The 12518-nt window shown below is 57.6% G+C and overlaps 1 protein-coding gene across 3 annotated transcripts in view; it reads right to left on the reverse strand.

Moving 5' to 3' along the window:
- The window catches only part of CSNK1G2 (casein kinase 1 gamma 2), a 37350-nt gene that overhangs the window by 12739 nt on the left and 12093 nt on the right, over nucleotides 1-12518 (reverse strand). For all 3 annotated transcript variants that reach the window (XM_084302935.1, XM_084302936.1, XM_084302934.1), the window contains exon 2: nucleotides 129-623. In XM_084302935.1, the coding sequence (XP_084159061.1) occupies nucleotides 129-315 (187 nt within the window). In that variant the 5' untranslated portion in view covers nucleotides 316-623. The remainder of the gene's footprint in view (nucleotides 1-128; nucleotides 624-12518) is intronic.

Here is a 12518-nt window from a genome sequence, read left to right on the forward strand (position 1 = left end):
CGATGCCTCCGCACCCGCGTGGCTGGTCAGCATCCTTAGTGCCCACACCAGCTCCTCCTGCTGCAGGAGGACGACGCAGCGATCACGGCACAAGCAGGCATAGCGAGGACAGAAGAAGCCCTTCTCACCTAGACGGAGCTCCCCGAAATTGCCGCATCCAATCTTCTTGCCGACGCGGAAGTTGGGACCCACCATTAAGACTCCCGAGTTGGTTCCAGCACTCCGGCTTCCATGACTGCTCCTTCCTCCACCCGTCTTGGACATCCTTTTACCTTCCTCCAGCTCCCCTTTCCCTCCTCTCTTATCAAAATCCATAAGTTTGTGATACCCCGGCCTCTCCACGGTTACGCTGCTGCCATACAAATCCCAGAGCTGCCGAAAGTTGAGGGGCGAGGAGAAAAGAAGCGGGGCTCTCCTTGGTTAATACACCATCCCGGTGCGATGGGAGGGAGGGGCGTGGAGAAGGAGGGAGAAGCGGCCACCCACGGGTGCTGGGCTACAGAAACGTTAGTGCTTTCCGAGGTCCCGCCGGGATTGTCATCGTCGCCAGTTACAGGGAGCTCTTTGGTGGAGAGAACATCCTGCGGAGATGGTCCTCCCGGCGCGGCTCCTCGCTCGGCGAGCTGCAGAAAGACAGGGAGAAAATGAGCACGAGGTGATGGGGAGGGAGCTGCCAAGAGGGAGTCCCAGCGCCACGATGGCTCCCATCTCCCACGGAGCACGGCCCACTAGCGATGACAAAGGGCATGGCAATGGAGGGCTGGGGGAACAGGAGCAGCACAGCAGGTCCAGCTGTGAAAATGCTGCCATAAATGAATAAAGCCTGGCCACGGCAGGAGGCAAAACAGTGAGTCGGAGCCAGAAGAGTTCCTTTGGGAGAACGACGTCCCCAGGGGGCAGGCTGCTGGCGGTGAGGACGGGCTTTCTCTGGGCACAGCAGCCCCGAGGCCAGCTGCAGCCGGGCCCCGTTACCCCCACTGAGAGCAACTGAGGGCCGGGCACACGTGCACACCGTGCTGTCGCCCTGCCCAGGTGGGACACGAAGCCAGGTCCTGCTCCAAGCAGGGTGATGCCACCCAGGAGGCAGAGCCGTCAGACCCGCGATTCTGAAGGATCGCAGCCACCCCCTGCTCGCTCTCTGGCACGGAGGGCGAGGAAACCACGGGGCAGAGGAAGCCAGAGCACGAAACCAGAGCTTGTGCAGCACCCGCAGGGAGCCCCGCTGAGGGACGGCAGGGCTCAGCCCTTGGGCCAGCTCCTTGCCCTGTGCCTACCTGGCCATGGGTTCGGCACAGCCCCGCCGTGCTGCTGACCTGCGGCAGCCCAGCTTCACAGCCAAACCGACCCCTTGCTCCCCTTTTGGGGGGTGGGACAACAACTCCCCCCGCTCAGCTCCGAGCACAGCGGTGCTCCCTGCCCGCCCTGAGCTGCAGCGTTCCCTCCCGGAGGCACGGGGCAGCCCGGCTGTTCAACACGGGGCTGAGCGTGCAGAGGGCCAGGCAGGACCGAGAGCACGCCGGGAAGCCACGTGAGAGCCGGCCGGACAGACGGCCACGCGCATGCACAGCCCGCTCCCCACCAGTGCTAATCACCCCGGCTTTTGTTCCCAGGCCCCGCTGGGAGGCAGCCCCCCCCCCCGTTCCCCTGCTCCTCTCCAGCTCCAGTTGCCACCACCGACGGCCGCGGCCCTATTACCTAGGGTTAAACAAGCAAACCCACACCCCTCAGCGCTCCGACTGCAGGAAATGAGCACACTGCAAGCCCTGAGGCTCGGCCAAAGCCCATAAAGCTTTTTATTGGCTCTCAATAGCTATTAATAATAATATTTTTTTTAAAAAGGGGGTTCTTGTGCTAAAAGGGTGCACAGGGGGAAGCGGGGCAGGGTCTAAAAGGAATGGAGGAAAAGAGAAAGAAGGGAGGCAAGCCTGAGCTCAGCGAGGGGCAGGACCTGGTGTGCGAGGGGCAGCGGTGGTGGAGCCCCGGGACTGCCCCGTGCTCAGCCCCCGGCCCACGCTGAGCCTCAGGGGCTGCTGCGGGTGCGTGGCACCCATGGGGCAGCCAGGCTTCCTCACGGGCTGGGAGCCCCCTCCTTCCCTGCAGGCTCCGACCTCTGGGCTGAGTCCTCCAGTGCGCCCCGGCTCTGCCTGGAGACCGACAGCAGGCACCCGGCCAGCCCAGGCCCCACTGTCTGGTGCCAGCACTCTTCTCCCCACGCCTCTCAGACCTTCCCTCAAACACCTCCATCAGCCACAGACTGCAGGCATGCCCAAGGCTTCATCCACCCCACAACTGCCACAGGAACACCCTACAACAGGCAAAGACAGCCCTGCCACACCGTGCCCTGGCACCCGGCACCTTTCAGGCAGGGGAAACTGAGGCAGGCAGAGCCCAGCAGCCCCCCGAGCCCTGGCAGGCAGCTGGGGGCTGCCTCCTGCCCCCACGCTCCCTGCCCCAGCAGCTCCGTCCCCATGCGGGCAGGAAGCGGGGTGGGGGCGGCGGCGGAGCAGGGCTTCCCCACGCTTTGTTCTCCCCCAGCCCCGCGCGCACACGGCCGGCACGTGATATCCTGCTCATTCTTCGCTCCCCTGATAATTTCCGCCCCGGTTCGGCGCACGGCACGGCCCTGCCGCCCGTCTCCCACCTCTACCAGGCCCCAGGGAGCCGATTCCTCCGCAGGGCGTTTCGGGAGCCCCCAGCCCTGGCAAAGGGGAGGCAGACGGCAACGTGCGAGCCGAGCTGCTTCACACACCGTTCTCAGTTTGAATCAGACCTTTATGCTCAGTCCTGGGGGATTTCATGCCCAGACTGTTTGCACAGAGTCAGGCAGCCGACAGCCAGAGCCCTGGGAGCTCCAGCCCCCGCTTTCAGGATTTTTTTTTTTTTTTTTTTGCGTTATGGGCCAGTCTTTGCATGGGAATTCCAGACAATGGAGCGAGACAGGGCCCTAACAGAAGGGAAAAAATACATTTCGAGCCTTAATAAATACTGCTTCCTGTGAGCACTTGTGGAAACTGCGCTGCCTCCCCCGGCCGAGGCAAACATCCGCAGCAGCACAGCGCGACCGTGGCCCCGGGAGCAGCCTCCAAGAAGAGCCCAGCTCTGAGCCTCAATTTTGGGCTGTGGGGCCGGCTGTGCCAGCAGGTTGCCATGCTCTGATCCCCCCCGTTCCCAAAGCAGGGCGGACGTGTGAGCGAGGGCAGGGCCAGCAGCTTCTCCCCGCGTTGGGAATCTATTTTTGCCTCTGAGAAGCGCCAAGGAGAGGCGAGGCCTCCCCGCACCTCGGCATGAAAGCAGGACCCACCTCTCTGCGTGGTTTCAGCGACTGGTCAGGCTTTCCACTGTGTGCCGTACAGCCAGCTCTGGCTCTTCAAATTGAGAACAACCTAATTAGAAACATTTGGTAAAATCCCAGGACTCTGGTTGCTTTGGAGCAAACAGCCCCGCTGGACCTGAGAGAGCCAAACCTGCACTGGTCCGGCACAGCCACCTCCGGACGAGAAACGGGGATCGGGATCTGCCCCACGCTGTCCCCCAGGGGCAGCTGCGTCATGGGGAAAACATGTCCTGGTAAAACCAACAGGCATTTTTGCATTTCCACCACGAATCCTCACCCAGGTCTCACTCAGACAAGAAGCCTCAGAGAAGCACCTTCCAGGCTGCATTTGTTGGCCTGGTGTCAAATCTGATGCAAGATGAGACTAAGAAAACTTCTTTCTTTCTTGGGGGGGGGGGGGGGAGAGTAAAAAAAAAAAAAGTCCTAAAGTTTGATGGGAGAAATTCCAAAGCAAGCTGTGGTCTTAAAACAAATAAGCACTCCCCTGCAGTGTTTGCAATGTAAAGTGCTCCAACCCAGGGAACCTGAAACTGAAACAAGCTGCAGACAAGTGCAAGTGAGTTGAGCACCTCCCCAAAGCAGAACCGCAGAAACACTGAAAGTACCATAAAGGGGGCAAAACAACACCCAGAGATCATCGGAAAGGCAGAGAAGGGGTTGGTGGTCTTTTGTTTAAGTATTGGGGTCTCTTTTACTTGCCATAAGATTTCAGCTTGCCAGGTCTGTCCCAGTCACATTTACAAGCTATTCCCTGCAGTCACGAGGGTGAGAAAAAGAGGCTGGGGGGTTCTTTTCTTCCATAGAGAAAAACCAAAACAACCCCCTGCAGTTCCAGTGCTATCCCTTGTCTCTGAGACCCAGGACTCAGAGTGAGGCTCCCAACCACATATGCAAGACGAAAACGCTGGAAAAAGTCTTTTTTAAAATTTCTTTCCTGTGCAACCTCGTGGCTGATGAGGAAGGGTTTGTACAATAACATCTGGGGCATATTGTTCTGGGCCCTTTATACACACAGAGCTCCTGGCCCAAAGAGGTTACAATTAAGCAGGGCAAGACAAAAGAGGGGAAGAGGAGGGGAAAAAATAGCGGCCCAGCGCAGGGAAGCGATGCCCAAGGTCACCCCAAGTGAGCCCGCAGCTCTCCTCGGGGCACAGCACGGGCGGCCTGGCCCGGCCACGTCCCGCTGGGCGCTCGCTGCAGCGCTGCTGCCTCGCCACCAAGACCCGGCCAAGACGAGCCCCGGTCCCTGCAAGTCCTCAGGACCGTGGCTCAGAGCCGGTCTCCCCATGCACTCTGCGCCTTGCGAGCGGCAGAGAAACACAGCTGCCTCCAGATGAAAGGGAGAGAAAAGCTTCTTGAGAGCACAAGGAAGAAAAGCCCTTGACACTGCGCAGCTCAAAGCACCGATCCCTGCCAATTAAAAGCTAAAAATAATCACAAATACCCTGATGTCCCAAAGGACAACCCATCAGCTGGCTCCAATATAGAAATCCAGACCAAGAAGCAACCGGTGGCCTTACACAGCTGAAACCAAAACCCAATAAATCTTAAAAGTTTAAGAAGCAGATGAAGTCTTAGCTTACAAGGAGATCAAAAGTCTTAAAACAAAGGAAGATCCAGAGCGTTTAAAATAAGCTGCAGACGGTCCCAGATGATGTCTGGAAAGGTTTGTAGTTAAAATGTGTTCCAGTCTTTGGCGCCGGCAGCCAACCCCAGTCATGACGGAACGGGGAAGAGCTGTACCACGATAGGGAGGTTTCCCGGAGCTCTCAAAAAGCCCCACCAGTTTTCCCCAGAGCTCGATCTGTCCCCCAGGAGCCCGCAGTGAGTGGGCAGGACAGAGGCGGAGGTGAGAGAGGGACTGGGGGCAGCTCTGAGCAGAAGCAACCCAGAAGCACAGCAAGCCGTGAGGCACCCGTGCTGCCGGACACCTCCAGCTTTGGAGCAGTCAGCAGAGCGAGCACCAAGACCCAGCCTCCAGGCACGACCGCGGCGCTGCCAGCCCCCGCTGCTCCTTCGCTGGGGCCCCCTGGCAATCTGAAAAGCCGTGCGGTCGGCTGAAATTGCACCCTGCCAAAAATAAACAGAGGGCAAGCGGAAGGGGGCGAGAGTTGCAGAGGCTCGCAGTCGCGTGCTGTGGGGATACTGCACGGCTGGGGCCAGGGAAAGTGGCTCCCGAGACCACATTTCAGTGACCTACCTGCAGCTGGAAGGCCTGCGGAGCTTCCCCAGGACATGCTGTCACCTGCACAGCAGCTCTGTTCTTTGGCGTCGGCTGCCGCTTGGGTTGCAGTCCAGCGCCAGCACAAAACCACCCCGCGAGCTCATTCCCTCTGCCAGCCACTTCTCAGCACAGGGACGCTGCTCTCCAGCTGCCCCTGAGGGAAGCAGCGCTGCCAGTGGCGGGGCAGAGGGTAGGAAGCCCCTGGCTGGAGACGAGGCCGATTCATTAAATGCTGGGGACAGCAGCTGGGGAATCTCCTGGGTCTGAGAAAGCAGGAAAGGCCCTCGGTGCTGCAAATGGAGCCAAGCGTGCTCATAAAATTAAGAAGTTTAAACTCAAGCAGCAAAGAGAGGGACATAAACAGCAAGAGGGTGATGGCAACGTCCAACCATTGAGCTGCGACCTCTCCATCTCCCCATCAGGCCAGCGAGGGCACCCACAGCAAGGGCAGGTCTCTGCACTCATGGGGAGAACTCATCCGGGAGTGCACGGAGCTGCAGGATGAAAACAGAAGCTGAAAAGGGGCAAAAAAAAAGGTTCCCAACCTAGTGCTGGGAACTGCAGTGGTACGAAAGGCCCTCCTGAGATGCAGGCTCGACACACGGCCACAAGCACCACGCGCTGATGGGGGCAGGGAGCACAGAGGGCACCAGGTGCTGGAGGAACGAGGCTGCAGCTTGCAGGCAGACCACGCCGGCTACTTCAGAGGGTGGGAGCTGGCCACAAAGCCACTTTCTGTGAACCCCAGCCCTGGACCAAGAGGAAAGGAAAACCTTCTGAAGTCCCAAATCCTTCCTGCTGGGTCTGCAGCGCCCCGTGCTCACTCCCCAGGGCTGATGCGAGGAAGTCACCCTCTGGGCCGCAGCTCCTCACTTCAGTACTCAGAGCTCCAAGAAAAACCCTGTACAGCTGCCACAAGAGGGAAATCCAGCGGAGTTTAAGGTGCAAAACCCACTTCTCATACCCTGAGAATTCAACAGGTAATCCAAGGTTGTCCGAGCCCAACGCCAGCACATCCTGCAGGACAGCCAAGGTGCTTGGCACACCCAGAGCGACGACGAGAGCCTGCCTGCGTACAGACCCAGCCCCGTTAGTGAGCTGACGGTCAGGAACACACACGGGCACCTTCACGGCGGGACGGGAGCGCTCCCACAGCTTCGGCATCAACTTCACCACGTGGGTTTAAGACCCCCCTCTTCCCCAACCATCCCCATGGTGCCAGCGGACCCCGCTCGCTTGCCTTCCCTTCACGCTGCCCGCACACCAGTGGGATGGCCCCACACAGCACGGCTCCAAGCGCTGCTGCCCGCACACGGGGCACAAGGAGCAGGCTCCTGCCCTCGCCTCGGGGTGGCACCGCGCTGCGTCGCGTGCTGCCAAGCTCCCCACAACGCAAAGGCTTCACGCTGATGGGCGCCGAGTGGATTTTCGAGGAAACAAGACAATTGGTAGGAGGTTCTTTTGTTATGTGAAGAGTCCTTCCAAGACTTGGACTCGGGCAGTTCACGCTGACCTTTGGCTTGGGCAACAGGAAAGTCGTAAGCTGGAAGCGCAGGCTCCTCTCCCCGCCTTGTGCTGCCAGGCTCAGCGATGCTCCCGAGGGACCCGCTGAGCTTCCTGCAGCCCTGGGCCGCACAGCGCCTCGCTCCTTCCCACTGCAGGAGCGCGATCGGCGCAGACGTGGGTCCACAGCATGGGCTGTCATCTGCTGCTTCCCCACGAGGAGGAGGGGAAGTTTGCAGCTGGGAGAAAACCTGTCCCCATTCCTCATTCTGGGGAAGGCTCCGACGTGGGCTGAGGAGCCAGGGGGATGGCACGGCACCGCGAGCTGCTCCACGCCACATCTCCACCAGCTCCTGCTCCGGTCAACTCGAACAAACCCACTCGGCAGCAGATCGGAGTGCTCTGGCCCAATTTCCTCCTTCTTCCTCAAGGCAAGAGCAGAGCTTTGAGAGAGGAACTCGGGGCACCCAGCTTGAGGCACGAGCACCTTGCCCAGGAGAGCGGGGCCAGCCCAGTGGTGCCGGAGGGCTGCCGCGTGGTGACAGCCCCTGCGGAGGGCTTTTTGGGGGGGAATCCCTGAAAATCAGGAAGTCCTGAAAGCAGCTGCTTTCCCAGCAAGGCGAGACACTTTGTGGTTTCTGCAGCCACAAGAACGTCACCCCCAGCCCCAGCGGGGTCAGGTTAAGCAGAGAGCCTTGGGGCCTCCTTGCAATTGCCGAGGCTTCTCCCTGCTCACAGCCAGGCGGGACCAGCGCAGCGCTGTTTACTCCGTTTCCTCCTCTGTGCGTTCACGGTGGTGTCAGCACAACAGGAAGCTCTTGTTAAATACTTCATTACTTCACTGCCGACGCAGAGCCGTCAGGGAAGCCGGGCGTAGTGCAGTGTGTTTCAGGAGATGGGGCAGCCTGGCAGCTCCGGCTCAGGGCTGGGATGTCAGGGATCGCAGCTCCGGCTTCCCGGCCCCTCCACATCCCAGCCATTACGCTGGGATAACCACCCCCCGCATCTGCTTTGGCCATTCCAGCTCCCTGGGGAGACGCTTGGCTCTTTCTCAACTTCTGAGCAGCGCTGAGACCTCAGCAACTTTCTCCCTCCCCCTGCTTCAGAGCATCCTTCAGGGAACAGCCCCAGAACCGGCTGAAGACCTCCCGCCTGGGCCAGCAGCACCGTGCCATGAAAGCTGCTGCAGTAGCCACCAGGTCAGCGGCCAGCCCATGCCCACGAGCAGCCCGGAGCTGAAGGCCCGCAGCCGGCCTTCGGACAGCTTCCTCGCAGGTGGTTCCATCCCTGGGGGCACAAACACCGACACCGCTCCACATCTGCAGGCTGCTGCGGGACCGCGTCACCCACTGCCCGGCAGGCACAGCCCCAACACCGCGGTCACTGCGCCGGGAGCACCCCAAGCACCGGTCCCCTCTCGACACCGATCAGCCACGGCTGGTCCCCCACAGCCCGCTGGCGCAGCGTGGTTTCCCTTTTGGCCTCACCATGTTTGTATAGCGAGGACATTTGCAAGGGAATTTTATCCAAAACCTTTTTTTTTTTTTTTTTTTTTAAATCCCCCTTCATCCAGGTTGTTTCTCGACAAGAAAAAAAAAAAAAAAAAAACAGGAATAAAGCCAAGGCTAATGTTTCTACCAGAATTTCTTCTAGTCTTAAGGGAAAAAAAAAAAAAAAAAAGCCTGAACTGTAGAAGCAAAGCTTTTAATCCAACATGATCCGAGCATCCTCGTTCCAAACCTCCCCTCCCTTCCTGGCTTCCCAGCTCCCTGTGAGGACATGGTGTGTCCGCGGGAGGACACAGGGCTCCACCCGCACGCGCTCAGCCCCGCAGCACCGGGCACTCGCGGCAGCTCCAGAAAAAAACCACCAGCAGAGCAAGTGACCAGCACCTCCAGCTATAGAGTATAACCCAGAATAAATAACACCAATAATAAAAAAAGACCGAGGAGGAATGCTTTGAGCTTGTGTTAGAGATTAAAGCATTTATCACGCGGGGCTCTATTGCCATACCCCCCCTGCAACCCTCTGTGGCTCTCAACCACATCCCAGAAACATCCAAGCCATGAAAATATCAGGATTAAAGAAGTTAATAATAAAGCATTTGATGTTTTAACCCCCTCCCCCCCAACCTCCTGAGCTGTGAAAAAGATGGGTTTTTCTTCCTGCCTTGCAGTGCCTGGCTTCCTCCTCCAGCCACCACACCTAGGCTGCTCTCTGAAGCCGAGGAGCTCTCTCCTCGCTGGCCATTCCCTTCCCTGGCAGACATTTCGGCACTGTGCTCCGGTCACTTCTTCACCTCCCGCTCCAAATCTCTCCCAATTTACTTTCTCCCAGCCTCCAAACATTCACGTGTTTTTTTAACGGGTTACAGCAAACTCTTCAATGCTTTTTCTTTAAGAGGTGTGCACTACATCTTTCCCTCGAAAACAACAAGGGAAGTTGAGCCCCAACACGGCAGCAGAGAAGGTCTCTGTTGACGGGGAGTCCTGCTTCACAGCTCGGCAGCCTGACAAACGCTCAGCTACCCCGAGTTCTCACAATGCAAAACCAATAATGACTCACGCATGATTTCATTGAGATCTGTAGAGGTTACGAGCTGACATTCAAAACCATCCGACTGCTTCAGAAGCCGAATCTCAGCTGTTCTGCACACTCCAGCAGAAACAGCACCGCTAACGATGCGGTCGGGGGAGAAAACGCTCGACCACCCAAGGCTCTCGCTGCACACGCAGCGTCCCCTCCGCACAGACCCCGACTCAACGGAGAGGCACAAGCGAAGCCCGTTAGCTGCTGCCCAGACAGAACAAAATTGAACGAGTGGCAAAACTGGAGAAAAACACCAAATAGGATTTTTCAGTTCGTGACAGAGCCCAGGTGGGTGCAAAGGCAACGCTCTGAAGGTAATAGGGGTAATACAGCCTCACACGAAAGCGTGTGCTACCTTGTGCTACCACGGCTGTAAGACATCTGCTCCTCTCTGAGGTGAGCACAAAGCTCGTGCCAGAGCACAGCCCTGGCAGGTGACACAAGCTCCTGAAGCGAGGATGTGTGTGTGTATCGGCAGCTTTACCAAAAGTCAGCTTTCTGACGTCCATTCAGCAGCAACTATCTGGCACCTAACAATATCCAATGAGGGAACAGGTCCGTCTTTAACCAACACAAGTGGGACGGTTTTGATTCCTGTTTGCTCCCCACTTGCATAAGCAGAAATGGAAATTGATGCGCTTTGGACAGTCAGAATCCAGAACACAGATCCTTCGTGTTTTTAAACACAAAGAAGCTTGCAGAGGCAACAGCTCTTCGAGGGCAACACCTGAGTGCCTCAATAAAATCAGCAACAAAGCAAACTCCCTGCAGCATCTCTCCGCTGCTCTGCATTGCTCTGCAATTTGCTTCCAGCTGAATATAGAATTTCACTCTTTTCGTTGGATCCCCATCCAAAGCAGTTACACCTGGATGGAAAATATGAACAGTGCTTGACCAAAGAGACGGAAATACCATGATTGAAATTTCAGCAGCAGCACAGGAACCAAGCAAAAAGCTAAAAATACTTCTCTAGGAAATATAGTAATAGTAATAACAGTAAATATACACATGCTAAAATAAGATCAAATCTGAAAACTAGACCGGGAGAGATCAAACACAGCACGACTCAGACAAATCCACCCAAGAGCCAAGTGCTCAGTCAAGTCCATTCATCTCTTTGGGCACATCAGCCACAAACTTACGCTTCCAACTACAGAATTCATGAAATCTAGCAGAAAAAGCACTGAAACTTCATCAGAGAGGCTTGAATGGTGACAACGCTGTGGCTGACTCTTACAAACCCCACAAAAAGAATGAGCAATTGGCCCAAGCGAGTCCCAGGGCAGGCCCCCCCTGGGTCTCGAGCCACACACACCCCACGGGCCCCTGGAGCACGGTCCCAGTGCCAGAACCACAGCGTGTGGGAACAGCAGCAACACCGAACCTCCACGGGGATCGGGGACACCAAAACCAAGGTGCTGAGAGAAGCCCAAATCAAGACAGGTCCATGGGGCTGCCCACCTTCCCCTCCAGCCCTGCTCTGAGATGCTGCCAGCGTCTTCTCCTTGTTCCCTACACCTGCCTCTGCTGGCCTAGAGCAGCAACAGCTCTGCTCTCGGCTGCTGGGCCCGCAGAGGTTTTGCTGTGCTGCTGGAAGGCTGCAGAGCAAGGGACCAGCTCCAGCCTGATGCTCCGCTACCTGCACAGCGTGGCTCTGGTGTTCCATGCACAGATGGAACAATTTCTGTCTTAGAAAGTGCAACTCGCTCCGCCGTTACCGTAAGGAGGAGGCTGCAGGCGGGTAACCAGAGCCGTACCCCTTCTTCGGAACAGCAGCGGAAAAGACATGGGCTCGTCTTCTGCCCCTGCAGGAGGTAAATTACACAAGGCTGTAATTCTGCAGAATCTATCACATCTTAGCCGTTCAGCACAAAAAAAAAAAAAAAAAAAAAAACACCACTGATTAGGACGTTGAAGTGGTTTCGGTTTTACTCATGCAGACTTGGTAGTGCTAGAAGAAAGGAAGTTCACTACAGCCGGCGCGGAGCCTCTGGCTGGGGGAGCTCAAAGGACAGCAGCCAGAGCCCAGCGCCCGGCTCTGCATCTCCACGGGACACGCGCGGGCGCCCCGGCCAAGACGCTGCCGATGCCTTTCAAGCTCCCGCTCAGCACAAGCACGGGATTCACTGGGGCACTTCACACCCCAGCCGCTCACTCCAACAAGTGGTCTCAGCCGGCGAGTCCCTCGCATGCGCTGGCTTTTGTGGCTCTGCCGGCGGGTATTTATTGAAACCAGACAATGCCTCCCCAGCATGGCGAGCTCCGGTTCGACACCAGACGCTAATTAAATCCGTGCTGCTGCTAGAAGGCAGAGCTGCAGAGGAAGCAGCTGCTTTCCCAAGTCTGCAGCAATTGGCCAGCAAAGAGCTGCTCACCAGCCCCGCACCCTGCACGCCCGCTCCCCACATCCACAGGGACTGGGGAAAGAGCAGATCCTGCTGCTTCTCCGAGCAGTCCCCTCCTGCCCAGCTCTCCCGCTGGTTTCGCTGTCACAAGCGCACTCACCTTGAGATAGAGCCTGCCCCAGGGAGCCCCAGTGCCCAGCAACCCAGGGGGATCTGCCTCGGCCCAGCCACGTGCTGCAGTCCCCAGCACTCACCTAGAGCCATGCCCGAGGTTTGCATTCAAGCCTGGTCATCCCCTCGCAAAATCAGCTCCCAGAACTGTCTGCACCCCAACCACCACGGTGCTTCTGTACCCTAGGCAGGGAGAAGCGCAAGGAGAGCCACTGCTGGAGCAGCTGCCAAGCACAGGCCTCTGAAGATGACTACAGAGCCAGGGCCTGAAACGTGCTCAAGGTGGGCAGTCCTATTCCATACGTCAGCCCCTGCTGCTGGACACAGATCTTTTTTAACCCCCTCTGCTTCA

This window comes from Netta rufina (genome assembly GCF_964035555.1).
Source record: "Netta rufina genome assembly, chromosome: 28".
Lineage (NCBI taxonomy): Eukaryota > Metazoa > Chordata > Aves > Anseriformes > Anatidae > Netta > Netta rufina.